The sequence below is a fragment of the Barbus barbus genome, assembly GCF_936440315.1.
Source record: "Barbus barbus genome assembly, chromosome: 8".
In the NCBI taxonomy this organism is placed as follows: Eukaryota; Metazoa; Chordata; class Actinopteri; order Cypriniformes; family Cyprinidae; genus Barbus; species Barbus barbus.
The window spans coordinates 8,856,729-8,880,859 of NC_136736.1; the positions used below are offsets into that span (position 1 = coordinate 8,856,729).

Sequence of the window (24,131 nt, forward strand, 5' to 3'; positions counted from 1 at the left end):
AAATTTAATAATGACTGACACAGCCACAATGGCATTGCATATGAAGATGCCCAATCCTGTTTCAATGGGCTTCAAGTGACAAATACTCAAAGAACTGCTCCAGCCTCTACCAATTAAAGCAGCTTCATTACACATGCAGTTTCAATTAAATTCAGCATTTAGTTCATAAACCAAGGCAGAAGGTTGGAGAGTTTATCACAGCCTGAGAGAATTCCTTATCCTCTCTCTCTGCAGAAAAAAAAGATGGATATTACAAAACCTCCTAAATCAGATGCTTATAGATTGTAGGTAAATTAATTAAAAGATAAAAACAAGATGTGCTTGTGGGATACTCCTGAAAAACTCTCTCTCTCTCATCCCTTTTAGACTTCTTTGAGAGTTTCTCACTGAATAGTTTGCACTTTTTGAATCACCAATGCAAAATAACTGCAGGGAAACACTGATGTAAACGGATAGTTCACCCCAAAATGCAAATTCTGTCTCATTTACTCACATTCATTTTACTCCAATTGCATATGCTGTTTCTTTTTTCTATGAAATATAAATGTAGAAAAACTGACAACAACAGTTTATACACTCTCAGAGAAAGAAAAAAAGGTGCAAAGGTGTCACTGGGACAATACTCAATAGGTACAAAAGGTACATCTTTCTACCTTGTTTACCCATACGATTCCTAAAGTGTTGGAAAATTAGTACCTTCTGAAATGATCCCATCACAGTGACAGTTTTGTACCTTTTTGTTCCAGAAGAGTGTATAAACAGGGCATGTCAAGTTACAAAAAGGATGAAAAGATGCTAAAAATGCACCACAAAAGTCATCCATCCATGTCTGTTGAAGCCATTCTTGTTTTGAAACATAAGCAATTATTCATTGATAATCTTGCCGACACACAAAGCCCATATCTAGCACACATTCACGTTAAACTAGTCACATGGTATAACTGGAAACAACAGCACTTGATTTATATAGCTAAAAGAGACAGCATATCTGATCAAGAAGATGAACGATGAGCCTTAGATAAGAGAAAAAAAACATTGCTTAGAATTTAGCACCATGTGACCGGTTTTTATTGTTGTTTTGTGATTTGGATTTGTCCTTCTTTGGCAGATACTGTAGTATTCTTTTCTACAGCACATCATGCAGCTTCATAATACTCATCCTTTAAAAGTGGAAATTGCCTTAACTGGGCTCTAGAAATAAAGTGATGTCACGAGAAAATTTTACTCCATTATTACAACCACCCTGAAATCCAGTCAAATGCATAATTGTGATATAAGTACAGTTAATGACCACCTCTGAAGGGTGATTTAAAATCTTTTTACTTTTACCATCTCACACTAAATTTCAACATCACAACTTGACTGCAGAGAGGTAAATCTTCACTCTGCAGATTGGTATATTTACGTTTTTCCTTTCAGAATTTTAGAATATGAATTGACCAAATATATATGCTAATATGCATTCTGATGCTGGCTGCCTATCATTTCATACAGTAGCATTTCCAATGACATATACCCGTGTCTAAATATGTAAATGCTCGCAAAGCCCTCCTACATTATTCACCATATTAAATTATTGCTATTGAAACAATGTATTCTACATTCAGCAGGATCATTACAGTACAATATGTACTTCTGTATGTGGTTATAAGGGTGCCTTTAAAAGCATGTTGTAGGCATTCGATTCACAGCTGATAGTTTAGCAGAGGAACCAGACCAAGAAACAGAACTGCTACAGAGATCCGTCTGGTTGGTCAGAACACTAATGGCCAATAACAGATGCTTTTCAAGATATATGAGGATCAAGACCACTTTCATCTCAGTCATTTCAAATGCATTTGTATCACAGGGGACTGAGGGTCACGACTCATAACTCAAATAACTTTTTCAGTTTCAAAAGCAGATAAAACTAAAAGCATTGTGAAGAATATCAACACCTCATTGCCTTTTATGAAATTCTGCATGCGCTTAGAAATGACTGTCCTCTTCTGGTTTGTTGTGCAGTGCAATACTTCATAGAGCAGGCGTAGAGAAGGGACATACATGGGAATGGGTAAGATCCCTTTTTTGTTTTGTTTCTAATGTTTTGATCCCTTTTTTGCCAAAGTCCACTTTTTTCAAAGCTATTCCTCTGTTAAAAATGGCTTGCAACACATAAAATATATCAAGACACTCACTTACTGGCTTCCTACTTGGTTCAATGAGTCAGCGAGTTACTGATTCAAGAACCACTTGGAATGATTCCGATTAGTATGATTAGTGAACAAACCATTCAAACTGTTTTTGTGAACCAGTACAACCAATTCATTAAGATTCAACCCAAGGAGTTCATAAAGAATCAAACATCAGTAAAAATAAAAAAAAATAAAAAAATGGGAAGTGAGGGAAATTTCATTAACTTTTCCCACTTGTAAATATTGACAGGCATTGAGCACTGTTGAGGCACTGAACTATTGTGCACATTCTGATTTCTGATATTTTTATGAAAGCCTCCATAGTTCTCCATAAAAGAGAAGAAAGAAAGAAAGAAAGAAAGAAAGAAAGAAAGAAAGAAAGAAAGAAAGAAAGAAAGAAAGAAAGAAAAAAATATGCTACAAACAGTAGCAGACATGTGGTTAAGGTACTCTAACATAAGAGATTCTGCCTTGGAAAATATGCCTCCCACATGAGTCACTGCTCACCAAAAGCTTTCTTCAAATCTCTGCCCAAATATGGACTATAGAACAGGAATATGAATATAGAAAAGGTTTATTGAGAGAAAGCTACAGAGCATGCATGGATGAATACGTTTGTTCTAAAATAATTTGTAACACATTTCAGAAATGTTATTTACTTTTTTTTTTTTTACTATATATTCAGTATTTTTCATACATTCTTTTTTCCACAAACTCAAGTTTTGGATGATACACAAATGCAATAATCTTTCAAGAGATATATTCTAAGCTCAACAGTTTATGGGGATTATCATTTTGTCATACCAATAGGAGGAAATCTATGTGTATTGGTGTTTTTGTCTGTGTTTTGGAATTTGAGTTACTTATCTTTCGGGCAGCCTTGGATCTGCAAAATTAATATTTCAATCATCACCACAGAAGAACAGATACCAACCCAACAGCTTGTACCTCCATATTTTTGGCAGAAACTGAAACCAATAACCAGATAAAATCTGAGAAATAATTAATGTAAGAATTCCGGATTATCAGAAATTGCACTTGAAGATTCTAGGTTTGGTGCCAAGCAGTTGAAGCTCAGCTACGGAAGAAGCTAGTGAATATGACGAGATGAGTCCAGAAGATTGAGCTTCCTGTCCGATGGGAAATCCATCCATGCTTAAAAGAGATTTTCATTACATGGATTTTGAATCTTTCTTCAGTGACCAGAAATAAAATAAGCAAGAAAAAATTCAATTCCATGCTTTGATCATGCATCTGTGCCAAATATATGGCATGTGTAATTCCTATCTGATTTGTAAACTCAGAAAGTAAATATTGCATGTAACATATACAACATCTTTCTCTGAACATCAACATCTCTCTTTGAATTCCTCACTCCTTGTGTATCAGTCCTTCATATGTCATATCAAGATTTGATTTCTTGCTTGACTTAGCAAACTTAAACAGAATAGGATACATCTGAGCATGTCTTATGCCCTGAGGAGAATGTTCAGAGATGTCTGGCCCTTGATCATGACATGCACCCGATTTGAAAAGACCAGTGAACTAAGAGGCACCATCATGCTCATTTTATCTTGTGAAATTGGCAAAGCCTCTTAAACTAAGCAAGCCATATTGTGTTACAATGTACAGTAACATCTGTTGTATTTAGACATGGAATAAAAGGTGATTAAAGTTTATTAAATGCTGCCTTATATATACAGTGTATACCCAAAAACTACTATAAAATGACAAAACTGTAATTTTAGATGGCATCTGTCAGTATCTATAGATCCTCATGCGTGACATTCTTGAATTATTGAATTTCACCCATTCCATTCGAAGACCAGTGTTGAACACTCATACTAAACAGCCTGGTTTCATCTCTTTTGCCAGCAATCCTTCATTCTGTAATTTCAATCTGTCGATCCACTTTAATTCATTTTTTTTCTTCTTTTTTTTTCTGGTGGACTGCTCACAGAAAGGTTCTGTGGGGCTCTACATGCCTGGTTAGCCAGAGGCAGCATGCAGTGGAAGCAGGGCACAGCTATCTGCTGCCACTTAAAGACAACACTTTATCTTGAAACATTTGTTAGTGCGAGACGATTTCTTGAGTGTTTCCCAAAAGCACTGTTTGAAAAAGTTTGAAAAAGATGCTTTTCTCCACTGCATGGGCAGATCTGAGATAAAACTTTTGGATCGAACACAAATCAAAACAGACATCTGTTGTTTCTTAAATGCAACATGAATTGTTGAGGGGCATAATTTTATCCATCAGAAATGTATGGAATGGTGAAAGAAGCCAATGCACACTTTTTTAAAAGGATAGATCACCCAAAAATATATATATATATATATTTTTTCATTATTTACTCACCCACAGTTAGTTCCAAATATGACTCGTTCTTCTTCTTTGGAACACAAGGTCTCAAATATCAAAATATCTGAAGTGTTTCCAACAGGGACGTGCACAGACATTTTGAGGGGCAGGGGCTCAAGTGGAAAAAAGTTTCTAAACAAAACGTTAAATATATTAGGGGTGTGCGGTATTGACAAAATATATATCAATATTTTCTGGGATTTTATCGATAATGATAATTAGACAATATTTTGCCGAGTGTGTTATTGTGCTGATATCTTAAGGACTACCGTGGACAGCTGACTCCTAAAGTTTTTGATATTCTGCATATTCTGTGGTGATCGGTTCACAGCAGTGGTAGAAATTAATCTTTTCCAATCAGGTTAAATTGATTTTTTACCTTCTATGGGCATTTTTACCTTTATAAAGCCCTGCATGAGTGTGCATCATATTTTCAGTCAAATTCTTAAATTGAATCAGTCAATTAGAATAAGTCATTTAAGCTGTTACCAAGCAAATTAAATCAGTATTGACAAAATTAATCTTTGCAATGCAGAGAAAACACAGAAGCTGCATTAGAAGTGGCATTTAGATGCATTTACACAATGCTTAATGCAGGCCATGAATGCCTTTAATCTGCAGTTACAAATGCATTAATACTGTTTTGATATTTTAAGCATAAAACATTGAATACTGATCAAAATAAAATGAATAGATACTTCAAATGTGAAATTAAAACAGCAAGTAACTGTTAATAAGTGAGTCATTGCAACTGAACCGAATCATTTAAACAGTTGATTCAATCAGGAACAAAACAGCTGTTCCTCAGAGACGCAAATTGAAATTATATTTGTTGGCGCAATAGAGCAAAAACAGTCAATATTGTGTCTAAAACATAAGTGTGTTAATTTTAAATTATTGTTTATTTAACTGATTTATAAAATCAATATCACATTTGTAATTATGTTGCGTTCTGGTGGGGAAAAAAACCGAACAACAAAAAAAAAACGTCAGTCTTCGCGTGATACTGATTAACTATATGAAATGATATGAATATATACATTTCTGCCCCCATATCTTGAATTTTGTGATCATTCTTAATCTAAAGGCATTTTAATAAACTGAATCATGCAGTGAACAAACGCCCATTGGTCTATGGTAGCTGATGTTAGCAAGACAAATTAACTATATTTGCCTCTTGTCTTTTGGATAATTAGCTGTAAATTCGAGGCACAGGTAGCTAGTCTTTTGTTTATCACCACTCACCTCCACACCAAGATAAACACAACTGGAGAGGAAGGGAGGGCTTCACTTCTGTCTGTGCTGCGCGCCTGCGCCGAGACACGGAGGGGAGAAAGGCATCGGAACTCAAGGCTCAACATTTTCCGACCCGACCTGATATTTGGATTTTTTTTATTTGTTTGACAGGGAAAGCTGTGCTCAAACAGAAACACACACACATACATACAGTATATACATAGGCCTATATTCATTAAAAAAAAAAAAAAAAAAAAACAGAAACAGAAAAAAGGCCACTTTCTCTCGAGGAAGAAAAAGGGCAGGTGCTCCAGCCCCCTTTTATGTCTATGTGTGCACGTACCTGGTTTCCAATATTATTTTGTACACCACTGTACAAAATAGTTTCAGTGTATGGACTACATTCTGCAGAGGAAAAAAACATACAGGTTTAAATATATATATATATTTATATATATACCTCTAGGTGCCTGGCAGCGCTACCCAGCCCGTCTTGCTGGCTCCGGTGACCATCTGACTCGGCTATGCGGTTCAGTACCCTCCCAAGTTCAGGGGCATCCACCTCACAGCAGTGAAGGCAGCTGATGCTCATGTCTCGTGTGGAGAGATCGCTGTCCTACTGGTGAAGGACGCGATGGAGCCGGTCCCTCCAGCCGATATGAAGACAGGGTTTACAACCCTTACTTCATTGTGCCCAAGAAAAGCGGTGGGTTACGACCAATCTTGGATCTGTGCGTCTTGAACCGGGCCCTTCAAAAGCTTCTGTTCAAGATGCTCACGCAGAAACGCATCTTCGGGTGCATCCGTCCCCGAGATTGGTTTGCAGCGATCGACCTGAAGGATGCGTACTTCCATGTGTCGATCCTTCCACACTACAGGCCATTCCTGCGGTTTGCGTTCGAAGGACTGGCTCATATTGACTCAGTCTCAGGACCAGTTGTGCGAACACAGGGACTTGGTGCTCTCACACCTCAGCCAGTTGGGCCTTCGGGTCAACTGGGAAAAGAGCAAACTCTCCCCGACGCAGAGGATCTCTTTTCTCGGTATGGAGTTGGATTCGGTCAATCAGACAGCACACCTCACGCAGGAATGCGCTCAATTGGTGTTGAACTGCTTGAATACATTCAAGAACAGGACAGCGGTCCCACTGAAACAATTTCAGAGGCTCCTGGGGCAAATGGCAGCTGCGGTGGCAGTCACACCGCTGGGGCTGCTTCATATGAGACTCCATGCTTCAATACTGGCTCCATGGCCGAGTCCCGAGGTGGGCGTGACAACGCGGCACTCACCGGGTCCAAGTCACACCGGCCTGCCGCCGAACCCTCACCCTGTGGTCAGACCTCTCATTTCTTCGGGTGGGGGTGCCCCTGGAACAGGTCTCCAGGCATGCTGTGGTTTACACAGATGCCTCCACCACCAGCTGGGGCGCCACGTTCGATGGGCTTGCAGTGTTGGGGGTTTGGACGGGCCCCCAACTGCTCTGGCACATCAATTGCCTAGAGTTGCTAGCAGTACGCCTGGCCTTGATCTGTCTCAGGAGACGCTTATGAGACAAGCACGTACTGGTCCGCACAGACAACATTGCGACCGTTGCGTACATCAACCAACAAGGTGGTCTACGCTCCCGTCGCATGTCGCAACTCGCCCGCCACCTCCTCCTCTGGACTCAGAAGCATCTGAGGTCGCTTCGTGCCATTCACATTCCGGGCTTGCTCAACCGGGCAGCCGACGAGCTGTCACGAGCTGCACTCCACGGAGAGTGGAGACTCCATCCCCAGACGGTCAAGCTGATTTGGAGACGTTTCGGACCCTCTCAGGTAGACCTGTTTGCGTCTCTAGAGACCTCTCATTGCCAGTTGTTTTACTCCCTGACTGAGGGAACACTCGGCACGGACGCAGTGGCACACAGCTGGCCGCGGGGCCTTCGGAAGTATGCGTTCCCTCCAGTGATCAGGGAGGATGAGGAGCAGGTCCTGCCCGTGGCACAGTACTGGCCCACTCAGACTTGGTTCCCAGAACTGATGCTCCTCGTGACAGCCCCTCCTCTGCAGTTTCCTCTGGAAACTTCATGCCTGGTCCCTGAACGGGACACGGAGGTTCTAGGTGACCTACCCCATGAGGTAGCTGATACCATCACTTCGGCGAGAAGTGCTCCTCCATTCCCTTGGCAGTCAGACGTGGCGGATTGTCTGATGCCAGGCCCTCACTCAATGAATCCGTGAGAACCGGTAGATGGCTGGGTTCCATATCTGAGACCTAATTGGATCCCATATGTGTGAAGTCCACGGTATAGCCTTAGAGCCCGTGTTTCCCCGGCAGATGTTCTGCCATTGTCCAAGAGGCTACAATCTCCTCTAATCTTCCATATGCACCTAAACGGTTGTTCATATGCATAAGTGCTTCTGAACCTCCTTCGGGAAGGGTGGGCTTCCGCGGCGTCCGGTTCCAAGTGGAACGGGTACGTTTTCCCAGTGTTATCCAGTCTTACTGAGTGGGTAGTGCCATAACAACAGTAACTGTCTTCTGTGCTAAGCCCTGACCTGCGCCAAAAAACAGGGGTGCAGGAGGCTTCCAAAGGACACTGGAAGGGGCAGTATCCATGGCCCTTTGGTAGGGATCCCAATTCGTCGGTCACCGACGTGACTCGGAGTGACCAACTTATAGGGAACATCTCGGTTATGTATGTAACCTTCGTTCCCTGAAGGAGGGAACGGAGACGTCAAGTCCCGTCGCCACGGTGTACGGGTCACCGGCTCGGCTCCTCAGCGAAAACCTGAATATGCGCTGCACCTGCTGCCTACTTATACTCACGCTGTGATCAGCGGCTGCTGGATGCAATAATCACATGCCAATGTGCATTGGCTCGTTTAGTTACAGTCAAAGTGGATCGGTCTCTCTAAGCGAGATCCCAATTCGTTGGTCACCGACGTGACGTCTCCGTTCCCTCCTTCAGGGAACGAGGGTTACATACGTAACCAAGACGTTATGGCAAATGGAAGCTCAAGTATGCTTGCTTAATGTGTGAGAACCCATAAGGTTCATTCTTGTGTATTACGCAACATGTTTGAGGTTCCATAAGAACAATAAGATTTTTTCTCATGCGTCAGGCAAGTATGGCTGAGCTTCTGTTCATGTTCACTTATCAATGTAAATATGCAAATAAAGGCTCAAATTTAAATCTATTCATCATAAGTAATTGATCGAGTCTCTTCAGAAAATTTGGACCAAACCACTCATTTCAGATTTTTATGATCTCTTTATAAACTTTTTGAAGCGTCAAAGTGGTAGTTGCATAGAATGTCAATGGAAGGACAGAAATCTCTCAGATTTCATTACGATTATCTTAATTTGTGTTCCAAAGATGAATGAAAGTCTTACAAAATTGGAACGACATGAGAGTCAGTAAAGAACGACAGAATTGTAATTTATGGGTGAACTATCCCTTTACGTCTAGGCTTGGGTAGCATGATAGAATCCTTCAAAACATGTTCACCATCACTGTTGGATGTTTTTCCACCTTCAGGATAACAGGTGTAAAAGAAGAGGTGGGTTGATGGCAGAGGCATTCCTATGCATAAAGACTCCCTCAAACATTGCACCTGCATTGTATCAATGCTTTGTGTTGCATTGGCATCTGCTGCAGCCCTGCATAATGGAACATCTGGTTACATAGTACAACTATATTTGATCCTTACTCTGAAGTGAATACAGAAGCAGGGGGTTGATGAGCTGGGAGGTGACTAGAACCCCATTTCCAAATGTCCTTCTGGGCATTCACTGACTTCACATAATTTGAACCCCTTTCCTTAAGCCAGAAGTGAGGTCTCCTTGACATTTTCAAAGAGGCTTGCGAACACCAACCCCCCTTGGCGCATAATTTAACATTACATGGATGTGAGAGACGGAAATGACTGGGGTACATTACTAGCCCCTCAGCATTTGCTGCCAGAAGCATATATTTTTGTCATTTGTTGGACTGAGAGAGTGGGACCCAAATCAAGCCCTATGAAGGTGAAGCACCATATCGACATGATGAAAAAGTGCCCCTGATTTCTCCATAAGGAGCTGTAAGGACAAGTCTACAGAGATCATATCTCTGTGAGAGAAAATGAAAACCCAAATGGTCCAATTCAGCAATGTCTTCTTTGAGACGTCTGGACAGATGCAATCTAATGAAAACAGTACAAGACAGTCAACAAGCAATCACATCTCTAGGACCATTTATTGTGGCTCCATTGGATGTTTATAACATCAGGACCATGGATGGTGACCAAGCAAGTGCTTATGGTAGGACAAAGGAGACACAATGTACAACAACTGAGCCTTGAAAAAACACCACATAGTTTAAACACAAATGTAAATGTTAACAATAAGGTGTATGACAGCCCATCCCTCTGGAATTCATGATATGCTATCACCTCATATATATAAGAAATAACATAATATTATTTAGACAAATGCTGAACAATCATCATATCGAATGCATCCCACAAGATCAACAGCTCTATATAATTATAAGTCTCCTATCATGTTTAACAGCAGGCAACAGAGAGATGGGTGGGTTAGGATCCTGTGGCTTCCCTCAAACATTAACAGCATGAATGCGGATGTTGAAAATAGAGTGGCTGATGACTCACCAGACGCTGTTGCTTTTTTTATTTAATTTTTTTCGAAAAAGCAAATTTGAAAATGACAATTACTGTGACAGATTTTATGTGAATTCCAGTTTTTTAAGCTAGTGATTGTTAATTTTGCCCTTAACTCACTATATGAATCTTACTCAATATATTATATATTTGTTTAGGTTTATTTATAATATATTTATTTGAATTGTTTCTAATTTCAGTGATCCAAATCAGCTAAAATCAAGGAAGTAATTACCATACACATTGAGGGGACAATAATAAACCCATAAAAAAGTACATATGAATATGGCCCAATTCTGTTTGCACTCCTTTACACAATACTCTGTTTGTTGTTACAATGACAAAAGAGTTATTTTTATATATATTTATTTAGGAACGTTCTGCTTTAGCAGACTAACAGTGTTTGCCATTGTCAAAATGTTGGCCAATCAAATAAAAAAAAGGCACAGAAGTACAAAATTTCAATGTGACAACAATTTTAACAGTGAAAGAGGTAGTGGTAAGTTGCTAATCATTTAATATCTGATAACTGTTTTAGGATAGAAATGTAAGTAATACAAGAACAGAAATAGCCTATATTATTATAAATAAGGCAATTAGTTAATTAAAGTACCCCGCCCTCCCAATATTCAAGACATTTTTAGGGTCTTGTCCCAAATTCTTGTCCTGGGTTAAACACAACCCTGCGCTGGGTAAAATATCGACAAATCCATCGATTAGGTTGTTTTGACCCAGCGGTTGGGTTACTACAACCGTTTAGTCCTACATTTCACTGCTGGTTATACTCTGTATAATTGTGTATGTGACTAATAAAACTCTTGAAACTCTTGAACTGCCCAGAAGGTTGGGTTAAACATTTAACCCAGCATTTTTTAGAGTGTGTGAATGCAAACCAAGTAGGCATACTTACCAAAAATGACCACAGAAGGGGTATTATTATGCACAAAAAGTAGTGAAGAAATAAAAGAGGAGAAATACAGTGAAGGTAAGTGGGGCACGGAGTCACAGTGAATCAGGTGCCCCATTTGAGTCATTTCCTGTAAGGAGAGAAATGCCTTGTGGGAGTGTTTCAAACACTGTTGTTCCTATTGTACATTCCTCCATCGATTAGTAACAGCTCTCACACAGTGCATGATAAGGCATGTCTATTTGTTGTGTCTGATTGGCTGCTGTCCAGGACAAAACTGACACATCCAGAGTCTTACCGTACCAGATGTGCAGTTTCAGGGCATGTTCAGAAAGTACAACTCTGTATGCTGTAAATAAATTCTGGCCCAAGGACAAATTGATTGAGCTCTTGTAAAGTGTCTAAGTTGGAGATCAAATAGTCTCAGCCTCAGACATCACACCCATGGACCGTTGGCTAAACGTCTGATGCATATGGCACACAAAAGTGTAAACACTTCAGGAGTTTTGAAAGTCATTGTCAGATGGGTTGAATTATACAGGATTTCAGGGAGACGTGTGTGTCGTGTTCTTTAACGTTCTGCCTGGAAACAAAGATGTCGTGATGCCTAACCCTCTCACGAAAGAAGAAAGCCTTGGTGTTTACAACTGTGACGACGAGCGCTTATCAGGATCAAATAAATGCTGGATTTTCAAAAGTATGTGAAATATTTAAAGTTCACGGCATAGAATCTTTAAAATACCTCCAAGAGTTTTACACACCGGTCTGTTATTGTGGCGACATTTCCACACCCCGAAACGTGACTCTGAACGAAACTAACTGTGATTGGTTGTTTGACATGTCGGTCAAACAGCCTCATGGGCAGGCCTTGGCCAATGAAAGCTACCATAGATTCCAGACCTTCAGCCGTCGGTCTGAAGGTCTGGCTACACGAGACTAGAAATCACACAGCTCAGGCACTCAGCAAGACGAACCTTCAATTTGTAGCGGCCCTTGAGAGTTTATATCCTTTACTATATTGTGTCTTCCAACAAATACATTTTATTTATCCATTTCCTAGTATTACAAAAGCTTCACCCAGATATTATCACTGTTCTGTGTTGGTCACAAGAGTGGATGAGTTTGCTCATTCACTTGATATATTGTCTTTTATTGGTGTGAACAGAAATTAGTAATTTCTTCAGCAAACTATAACTCTGGCATATCCTCGCATATCCATGTTTGTTGTTTCCACATTCGAATTCTGCTGTTTTATTAGAATTCTTCTTTAAGAAGCTCTTTAAAGCAACAGCCCAACGGTTGGTGTTATCAATCATGTGCGCAAACATGCGGAACCTGTTGGAGACAAGCTTCTTTACGACTGTAGCGTCTTCTTTGCAACTGTTTGACTGTAGGGTCTTCTTTTTACGACTTCTTTGCGACTGCAGCACAGCAGCAATTGTGTGATGTGTGTACAAATTTTTATTGCAATGTTAGACAATTAACATAATTAAAGGCATTATGACAACAAGTCAAATCAGGCAAATCAAATTTTGAGACAAAATTAAGAATAGTAGTTGAAGTAACAGTTATTTATTTCTAGTTCCTGTTAAAGCATGAAGGTAGTGACCTATTTCTGTATTTTATAAGGAGTTTTTTTTTATTCCCATTTCCATTTGTGGACTTTTCCATATATAATGAGTAGCCAACATGTTGCCATGTTTCAATAATCCGTTTTACAGAAAGAAAGTAGAAAACTGAAGCATACTTTTGACCAAGGATCTATTTCTCCCTAAACAAAGTCTTAAAATTACTTTTGTTAGTGAAAACAAAAAAAATAAGGCTTACAATTTTTATTTTTTTGATCAGTTTAGAATAAAACCTTTTTGATGTTACCACATGAAGGACATTTTAGGTTGCCTGACAAAACATTTTTCACAGTGTAAAGTCTCCTTTATTTTTGAGTAATTTGTAAGTGAAATTCAGGTCAAGACACTTGCAGTGCATCATTAGCTCCTGGTTCTGCCTTTGAGAAACTTAGGCAGCAGCACTACAGTACATTTATCAGTGAATAAGAATATGATGCAAATTGGTCAGGGATCAACTGAGTGCATCAATTAAATTCTGCCAACTCATTTATCCTATTTTTGAGGGTTCTGAGCTATGCTGCATGTTCTGCACAGAGCATTTCCATTTTATTTTTGCTTAACTCACTCTTTTTACTAGTAGGTAAGTTCTGCTCTCATATAGAGATATATGACAGAGATGTAAATGTTGTGCTAAGGTTTAGCCCTTCAGTATTCACAACCATCTCCAGGGCCTCTGAAATTGAGCGTCACAGATTAGCCAGCAACCAATACGCATACATTTTTATTCTTGCAGTTTGTGATGGTTCACTGTGTTAAATCATCTTTGCTTGAAGACGTTTTAAGCTCACTATTTGGTGAGCACTGGTAAACTCACGTAATTTTAGTGTGGGAACATTCCTTTGCCAATAGAGCAAGTCAGCAGGGAGTACACCAAGTGTTATCAGGGGGGTTAGGGATTAGTCTCATTTGAGTTACACCGGATTTAATAAAAATCCTGTGCACACATGACTGATGCTGCACTTTTCTTAAAAGTACTCCATCTAGTCCTCCGAGTGCCTCAAAATGAGTGTAGATCAGTGGTTCAGAAACTAAACCTCTCCATCTGCTACAACACAAATCATAAACATACTGAGTCCAGAGGGGATTTTCGTTTACATTGCTCAGCTGACCCTATTTCAACTTGAGTAACAGCAGAACCAATTATTTCTGTTCAAAATATGTTTCGACAGGGCTGTCAATCGATGAGGACTAGAATCTCACATTTGTCATTTTAAAAGCCTTTGAACACATTTATTTTCATCAATCACAGTTTACAATAATTTTACTAGAGTCAGAATATCTAACAAAAAAACATTGGCAGTAAAGAGCTTTTCGACCAAACACATTCAACTAAAAAAAATTAAGAAACACTACAGTAAACATTACACTAATTAATAAACGCTGTATCATGTGCAAAATCAGACAACACCATTATCCAAAAAGCTAGTCATTTGTAAAAACTTGCCCAATGTAATATATAGCTTTATCCAACCGTTTTTATTCATCCTTAAAGGAATAGTTTACCCTAAAATGAAAATGTGCTGAAAATGTACTCACCCTCAGGCCATCTAAGATTAGTTTGTTTTTTCTTTGGAACAAATTTGGAGAAATTACATCATTTGCTCACCACTGAAGTGAATGGGTGCCATCAGAACAAGAGTCCAAATAGCTTGTAAAAACATCACAATAATCCACAAGTTATGTACATGACTTGATAAATGCGTCATGCTTGTAATAAATCCATCAAAACATTTTTAACTTCCAACTACTGCTTCTGGCTAAAATATGAGTGCTCTATTCATAATATCCCTTTCTCCAGTGAAAAAGTCCACTTGTCTGAATCAGGAGAGAAATATGCTGATATCAAGCGAAAAGAGTCCAAAACAATTCTAAAGAAAATATGTTGGTGGATTTTGATGTGAGAGGACAACAGGGGATAGACTTTCATTCACTGAAGGAAGCGTTATTATGGATTATTATGGATGTGGATTTTAGCTAGAAGCAAGTTTCTTTCAATTACACAGTTTTTTACTTCACAAAATGTTAACTGATGGACTGGATTCGTGCGGATTACTGTGATGTTTTTTTATCAGCTGTTTGGACTCATTCTGACGGCACCCATTCACTACAGAGGATCCATTTGTGAGCAAGCAATGTAAAGCTGAATATTTCCAAATCTGCTCTAAAGAAGAAACAAACTCATCTACGTCTTTGATGGCCTGAGAGAAAGAACATTTTCAGCAAATTTTCATTTTGGGTGAACTGTTCCTTTAATGTGAATGCTTGTAAACAAGTAGTCATTGAGTCTGGGTTACGGGCAAGTTTGTTTGTTTGTACAAGATTTTAAAAAGAAAACCATAGCTGAAACATTCAGTTAAAAAGACTAATTTTCACAAGCTATCAATAATGCATACAAATATTTGAGCTTATAGTTATATGACTGATGATTATACAATCATTTTTAGTTAGATCTAAATAAAACAAAATCTCAAAGCTTATCTAATAAAATATTATAATACTGTTTTAGATAATACATGTAAGAACCAGCACAAACATCCACAAGTACAGAGTGTTATGCTTACATAACTACATTATACACAGAAAATCAAATGTCCTGGTGTTCAATTGTAATAGGAATGGCTCACAAAAATCTGTTGAGCCTCAGACCTCAAACACAATTAAACATTTGGGAGAAGAAAAAAAAGAGAAGTATGTCTCTTTAAACCGTACACACTGGAATCAACAAAATACATGACAAACTAGGACATACTGTACAGTAGCTGAATGCATTCCTTTAAGGATATATGGGGCGTTTTAACTTCAGAAACACAGTGATAAGGCAATAAGGACATGCTCTGGTGCTTTGACATGTATACATTCACAAGTGTTCTCTTAGACAGATGGGAGTTGATAATGGGGTGATCATTCATTCATTGTCTGTTAGCAATGCTAGGAATGTACAATACTGTCAAAACAGTATTCTACATTCATGGTTAATACTTTCAAATGGTCTTAGCACATTCACCAGACAGGCGCACAGGCCTATTTACAAGAACATCGGTTGTAGGCTTGTAGTAGTGCAGCTATGCACAAATTAAAGATTAGTAATATGCAAGATGTCAAACATCAACAAAATTAACACTGACACATAGAAACTAATGCAACAAAAAAGAATGTTGAAAAGAGTCAAGGAAAGTCATTTAAAGGACAAAGAACAATGCAAGTCTTTGAAAGAGCTGATATGAGACAAGAAACCAGGCCACAAAATGCCAGAAGTGCTTTGTTCAAACAACATCAAAGGACAAAGACGATCTTTATTAATATTGTAACTGTGAGAGTCATTAAGCTATATTTGTCCATAGGTTATTTAGTCCATATTAATAAAGGTAAAAGCATGATTAATCATTACATTGATGACTCTTTAAATATTTATATACAGTGAAATGTACACTTCCATTCAAAAGTTTGGGGTCAGTAAAATTTTTATATTTATAAAGGCTGCATTAAAATACAGTCAAACAATAAAACTGTTAAATTTAATGTAATTTATTTCTGTGATGGCAAAGCTGAATTTTCAGCATCATTACTCCAGACTTCAGTGTCATATGATCCTTCAGAAATTTCTACAAACAGATTTCCACAAATGTATTAAAGAGTACAACTGTGAAACTTTTGTTTAAGGATTGTTTGATGAATAGCAAGTACAGCATTTTATTTTTTAAATATTTAATATTTAATTATTTAAATATTTTGTAACAATAAATCAAAATAATTTATCCTTGACAAATAAAAGTATTATTTTTTTATATCAATTATTAGATAAAACTTTTTACTGACCACACACTTTGAAACAATTGTGAATAAGAACAAGGCTTTAAAAAATACTTTTGTACAATTTTGATCCATTCTTAATGTTATGTGTTATCAAGGATATTTACAGGGATTCACATACTTTTTCCTGTAAATAATAATAATAAACTGTGTTTTTTTCCTCAAAGGCTGGCATACTTTAATTATGCCCACATTAATCTAACCTATGTTTTACCATGAGAAAGACACAAAGTGCACAATAAACACACACACACACACACACACACACACACAAAAAGAAAATACAATTATAAAAAAAACTAACTATATTATGATGAATATATCCTGTATTTATACATACGTGTTTGGGTGCACACATGTGCACAAACAGTGAGCACAAACCGTTTTTATCTGAGTGGCCACAGCTGGCTTTCCTCACCTGGAAAAAATCCATTAAACTTGCAATTGGTGGTGCAGTGAGGGTGAGCATACAAGGCCTCCAGACATGTTTTCCAGTGGCAAGCACTCCTTAGGCTTAACCAATCAATGCGTATAGCTAAGCCAGCTATAGATCTTGTTTTGTGTTTATAAGTGATTAATTACCTCATAATTGCTTCTAAATGGGTAAAATGAAGAGAATGGAGGAAAACAATACTCTGCTGGAGAAACTTCCACTGGGAGTGTGATCTATGCAAATTATATAATAAGCAGCAACCCTATAGGGATCATTTACTCACCCTCATGTTGCTGCAAATGTCCTTTTTTTTTTGTCTTTTTTAATTTATTTATTTATTTATTGTCCATACATGGAAGTCAGTGGTCACTGTTACCAACATTCTTTAACATATATTCTTTCATGTTCCACAGAAACGCAGAAAGAAAAAAATTACAGAATTTTCTTTTTTGGGGGGAAAACTATTAACCTGTTTAAATTTATAAGCCCTCCAGATTACATTCCCATAATACAGATCTTAAAATAAGAGCACAGACTTGGAGTATATCATGAGAGTCAAGTACAAACCCTGGAAAACAACCTAAGGACAAGATAAGAGAGAAATTTAAATTGGGCACTTGCATCACTCCGAGGCTGAACAAGGTAAGAGTCCATCCAGGTATCGAAATTCTTTCCTTCAATTTAAGCAAAACCTTTTATCTTCAACATGATTTATTTGGGTTTGTTACTTATTTCTTTTTTTGACAAGACTGCAAAAAATGAGGCGTGACAACAGCAATAATAATAAGTATTATTATTAAAATATTATAACTGTTTATATATTCTAACTATATTTACTTTTATATTTTTATTAACATTTATATTTACTAAATAAAATATTTACTTCTGATATATGCAAAGCCTCATTTCTATCACCCATTATTCCAGTCTTTTGTTATATAAATTAAGAAACCATTCTAATGTACTTGAGAAATCTGTGTGGAAACCATAATACAATGTTTTTTTTTTTTTTTTCACTTTCTGAAACATACTTGTCATATTTTGTTTTAGAAAAGGTCAGACACAAACATATTTGTTTTCCTAGAACCATCATAGTCTGTTCTTTCGTGAGATGAAGGCTGTGACTATTGTCTTTAAAGAAGAAAGCAAACTAGATCTAACCAGGACAGAATGTGGATGGCCCAATGATCAACAACAAGAGGACAAATACATCACAGTCTCTGGTTTGAGAAACAGACCCCTCACTGCTGCTCAGCTGGAAGCTTCATTCAACAGTACAAACGAATCATCAGCTTTCTGGCAGAGTTTCAATGAAATCTGAAAAATAAGAAGTAAAGGGTAGAATGAAGAATGAACAAAGTTGGGGAGATTAATGATTAGAAAGCAATATGAGGTGTTGATCTGCTGTGGAAACCGTGTGACCGTGGTCGATAAGACGTTTTACACCATAATCATCACTATAACATCCCGTTATAGTCTGTGCCAGTCACTGAGTTGATGTCATGGTGCACACACGAGGAGGACACAGGAACACGCAGACGAGGATTTAACTAAAAATATAGTCTTTAATGACGACATCAAGGCAGGGCAAGACAAGGCAAGGCTGGCACAGACAGGAACTCCGGGGAGTAACGATTAGACCAGACGAAATCAAACTGAACAGACAGGACTATAAATACACAGGATAATCATAGATAACGAGACAAACACAGCTGGACAAGAATTAACCGATAATCACACTAGACGAGGACAGGAAACAAACCAAATATGGACACAAGAGGCGGGAACACATGACACACACAAGACAGATGACTGACATAACTCCCCCCTCCCGAAAGGCTCGTCCCGAGCCTTAACAGTTCCACCGGGGAGGGGGGGGGGCGCTCTGGAGGCCCCTCAGGACAGAAACGGACAGGAATACAGGACGGGGACCTCCAGAGCGGAACAGACAGATGGAGGCCATGGCGGAGCTGGGAGCTCTGGAGGCCATGGTGGAGCAACGGGCTCAGGAGGCCATGGCAGGTGGTTTTTGTGGCCCTGGCCTCGTCCCTCGGCCCGGACACTCCAGCCGGAACCCTTCTACCCCCCCAAAAAAATTTCCATGGGGAAGCTCGGGGGTATCAGGAGCCCTCCAGGGCTAGACATACAGGACAGGACATGAAATGACAGGACAGTCCACACAGGAACAGGAAGCCCTCCGGGGCTAGACAAACAGGAACAGGACTGGACAGGACAGCCCACAGGAACAGGAAGCCCTCCTGGGCTAGCTCGGAAGCTGAGGCTTCTCTTGGGCATGACAAGGAGTCACGGGCCCTCACAGGGTCCCTCAGCAACCGCCTCCACTTCCACGAAAAGGGGGCAGGCGGCTGGAAATGGCCTTCGCGGCCACTACAAGAAGAGCCGCCTGCCCCAGACGAGTCTCCGTGGACAAGACCGACATGATGATTAAAATGTTCCTGTGGGCACGACAAGACTTAAAACCACGACTGTGGGGACATGGCATGTCACTCCTGGCTGTGATGGGGAACTGGATCCATGGCAGTGGCCAGCGGGCTTGAGTCAGCGGTGGGCCGGCGGTCTGGGTGAGCCGCGGACGGTGGCGTCGTCTCCCACGAACGGTGTGTCTGGGTGAGCCGCGGACGGCGGCGTGATCTCCCGCGAACGGCGGGCCGAGTGATAACTCCCGCGATTGGCGGGCTGGGGGGCTCGCGGCCAGTGGACTCACAGCACTTGCGGGGATCCCGCCGAACTCCCACGCCGACTTGCAGTGGGCTATGGCGGGATTACAAGCGGCGACTTCCTTGCCGCAGGACAGAGAGACAGGAACAAAAAAAGACTTTCAAAATGAAAAAACAAAACGCTGTGAAAGGGTGCCGCTTACTGTATGTGGTCTGGTCTTCTCGTTACTCCCCGGTGTTCCTGTCTTTGTCTGCCTTGCCTTGCCTTGTCTTGCCTTGCCTTGATGTCTTCAGTAAAGACTGTTATTTTGCATTACATCCTCGTCTGCGTGTTCCTGTGTCCTGCTCGTGTGTGCACCGTGACAGTTGACAGAAGTTACACCAGCATTGCTCCCAGAATATAGTTGCCAGCTGCAAAAAGGCAACTGATTTCCATTTAAAGTAATGATGCAATACCAGTGAAATCAAACACACCAGATAAATCACACCAGCTTCAGTCTCAGTTGGTTTACCTGATTCAGGTAAACCAAAAATAGCAACTATTTTTCTTTGTTTGAAAAACACAAACTAATGTCTACACTAATCTGAATACATTTGAAGCTGTCTTTTTCTCTATGTTTGGCCTTCCTTCTACACCGAAAACATTTATTTTTGAAGATGCTCTCCCAAAAAGATAAATTTGAAAACACAGCGGTACTGATTAATTGAACTGATTAATCGGCTGATATTAGGCATTAGCTGATTAATTTACATTGTATTAGTTTTGTTTAAGAGTTGATTAATTTTATTATAAGCATTTAAATTATGTGCCAGATAGCATACTATTTGCAAATGTAAAACTGAAGTACATGTACACTATACAAAAAGTTTAGCTTAGTAAGAAATTAATCAAGGATGTATTATAGCGATCAAAATAATTTCTAATGTTACACCAGACTTCTATATAAAATAAATGTTGTTCTTTTGAAGCATCCATCAAAGAACCCTGGGGAAAAAAATGTTTTCTAGAAAATATTAAGTAAAACAACCATTTTCCATTTTTATAATGATAGTTTCTTGAGCAGCAAATCAGCATATTAGAATGATTTCTGAAGGATCATGTGACACTGAAGACTGGCGTAATGAAGCTGAAAATTTAGCTTTGCCATCACAGGAATAAATCTTTTCTAAAATATACATCAGTTATTTTAAACTATAATAATATTTCATGTACTGCATTTTGGCCAAATCTAATGCACAACACTGTATGCATTATATTTTAAAAATGGCATGTGCAACAGTACACATTACGCAAACATTTCAAACAGCATCATGCAACATTATTTTGACAAGACCTTGCTCTGTGCATGTTTAATTCAGCATATAGCGCCTAGTTATTGTAGAAACAAATTAAAATTTAATCAGCAGACCAATGAAACAATGTAACAACAAAGAAAACTGCCAGTTCTTTCATCACATTGGAAAAGGTAATAAAAAGTCATACGAATTGCATTTTGGGATACAGCATCCCATGCAGTGCTCTCTGCCAAATGAGCAAGTCATCCAGTTATTCCATGCTAATAGAAAATCTGCATACTGCACATACATACTGCAGTAGTAATAATATGCTAGTAAGCTATTCCAAACATTGCCTCTGTCTGCAACAAGGTCGAATTACAAAATAGATTTTTGCTATGCTGACAAGGTGATGCACAATTGGTTTACCATCTCATCAACTACATTAAATGTTTTAGATTAAACAAGAGAGAATATGAAGTTAACAAATTTCCATACACGATTCAGCCAAGCTGCTCGTGTGCTGGAAACACACCTGCTCATTTACCAGCTCAGAATCAGTCTGAACCTTTTCAAACATAAGAGATTTTAACAAGAATTGAGTGTTCAGCTCCTGGGAGAAATCAAAACTTTGGCATTCAGGTAGCATGCTAACCTTGCTAACCACATGATGAATGAGAACAGGACCTGATTGGCATCAAAGGGCAGCCGCTATCTACAATTTCTGCTATGGACAAAGTGCTCCTCAGATGTTGGACAATATTGGTCTTTGTGGTGATGAGTGCTGGAGGTGACTTAAATTTTTTTGAGGCAAAGCGCACCAGACATGCTCCACAAAACACTACTGTATCAGGATGCTGTTTATGTGTTATATATTCGCATTTGCAATTAATGATATGACAAAAATAAACAGTCTACTTTTGAATTCGGCTGTGCTTGATACTTCAGTATGAATCTTACGTCAAAGTCCATCTCAGCAGTATTCCTCCTTCAGGTCGCTTGGGATATACGTTACTTCTTTGCTCTTGGTGGGGTTGGAGCAGCCGTTGTGCTGGTGGTTGTGAAGGCTCTTCCGGCCTGGGTGGCCTGTTGGGTCCGAGGGGTCACACACGGCTACGACGGTGGTCTCTATTCTCGAGAGTGTGTACATGCTGCTCTGGCGCGCTACTTTATGCCGCATGGCCCGCAGCTCAAGCTCGTCATAGTCTGACACCCGCACAAAAGGGCACCAGCGGAAAACACGTTTAAAGCCAGCCCGAAACCTGAGCACAGATAAGAACATATACAAAACCAGATGAAAATCTGAACAAATCTATGGGTAAAAATACAATATTAATTGTACACTCTAGTAAAAAAGCTATATTTTTAAAATACATTTATTTAAGTATCACTTGAGAGTTACTGATATAAAAATTATAATTAAACTTCATTTGGAGTACTACTTGTGCACAATGCACATTTCTTAATATTAAGCCTAAAATGTGTTTTAATGTCACTATTAATGAGGATTGTATGATATTTGAAAAAGATCAGTCTTAAAATGCAAGATATTTAAAGTGTACCTAAAGTATGCTTGCAATAGGTCCACTTTTCCACAATCAAATACACAACCCGAATTCCATAAATGTTGGGACGATTTTTAAATTTGAATAAAATGAAAACTAATAAACTTTCAAATCACATGAGCCACTATTTTATTCACAACAGAACATAGAGAAAGTAACAAATGTTTAAACAGAAATTTTACAATTTTATTCACAAAATGAGCTCATTTAAAATTTGATGCCTGCTACAGGTCTCAAAATAGTAGGGAATGGGGGCAGGTTTACCGTGGTGTAGCATCTCCTCTTCTCTATAGGTGAAAGATCTGGACTGCAGGCAGGCCAATTCAGCACCCGAACTCTTCTACTATGAAGCCATGCTGTTGTAATAGCTGCAGTATGTGGTTTTGCATTGTCCTGCTGAAATACACACGGCCTTCCCTGAAATAGACGTCACCTGGAGGGGAGCATAAGTTGCTCTAAAACCTTTATATACCTTTCAGCATTCGTAGTGCCTTCCAAAACATGCAAGCTGCCCATACCATATGCAATTATGCACCCCCATACCATCAGAGATGCTGGCTTTTGAACTGAACGCTCCCTCCTTTTTAGCCCGGAGGACACGGCGTCTGGGATTTCCAACAAGAATGTCAAATTTGGACTCGTCTGACCATAGAACAATTTTCCACTTTGAAACAGTCCATTTTAAATGAGCCTTGGCCCACAGGACACGACAACGCTTCTGTACCTTGCTCACATATGGCTTCCTTTTTGCATGATAGAGCTTTAGTTGGCATCTGCAGATGGCACGACGGATTGTGTTTACCGACAGTGGTTTCTGGAAGTATTCCTCGGACCATTTAGTATGACAGTCAATGACAGAATCATGCCGATAAGTGATGCAGTGTCGTCTGAAGACCACGGGCATCCAACAAAGGTCTTCGGCCTTGATCCTTACGCATAGATATTTCTCCAGTTTCTCTGAATCTTTTAATGATGTTATGCACTGCAGATGATGAGATTTGCAAAGTGTTTGCAATCTGACGTTGAGGAACATTGTTTTTAAAGTATTCCACAATCTTTTTACGCTCTCTTTCACAGACTCTGCCTCTCTAAGACAACCCTTTTATAGCTAATCATGTTACAGACCTGATGTCAGTTCTCTTAATTAGTTGCTAGATGTTCTCCCAGCTGAATCTTTTCAAAAATTCTTGCTTTTTAAGCCCTTTGTTGCCCCCGTGCCAACTTTTTTGAGACCCGTAGCAGGCATCAAATTTGAATTGAGCTCATTTAGTGGATAAAAGTGTAAAATTTCTCAGATTAAACATTTGTTTTGTTCTCTATGTTCTATTGTGAATAAAATATTAGCTCATGTTATTTGAAAGTCTATTAGTTTTCATTTTATTCAAATTTAAAAAACGTCCCAACATTTCCGGAATTCGGG

At 39.1% G+C, this 24,131-nt stretch overlaps 1 protein-coding gene across 1 annotated transcript in view; it reads right to left on the minus strand.

Moving 5' to 3' along the window:
- Nucleotides 1-18,129: 18,129 nt before the first annotated feature.
- The window catches only part of LOC306873955 (neuromedin-K receptor-like), a 50,665-nt gene continuing 44,663 nt past the window's right edge, over nucleotides 18,130-24,131 (minus strand). Inside the window, exons 5-6 of the mRNA XM_079423561.1 lie at nucleotides 22,107-22,408; nucleotides 18,130-18,510 (exon numbers count right to left, since the gene is read on the minus strand). Of these exons, the coding sequence (XP_079279687.1) occupies nucleotides 22,120-22,408 (289 nt within the window). The 3' untranslated portion in view covers nucleotides 18,130-18,510; nucleotides 22,107-22,119. The remainder of the gene's footprint in view (nucleotides 18,511-22,106; nucleotides 22,409-24,131) is intronic.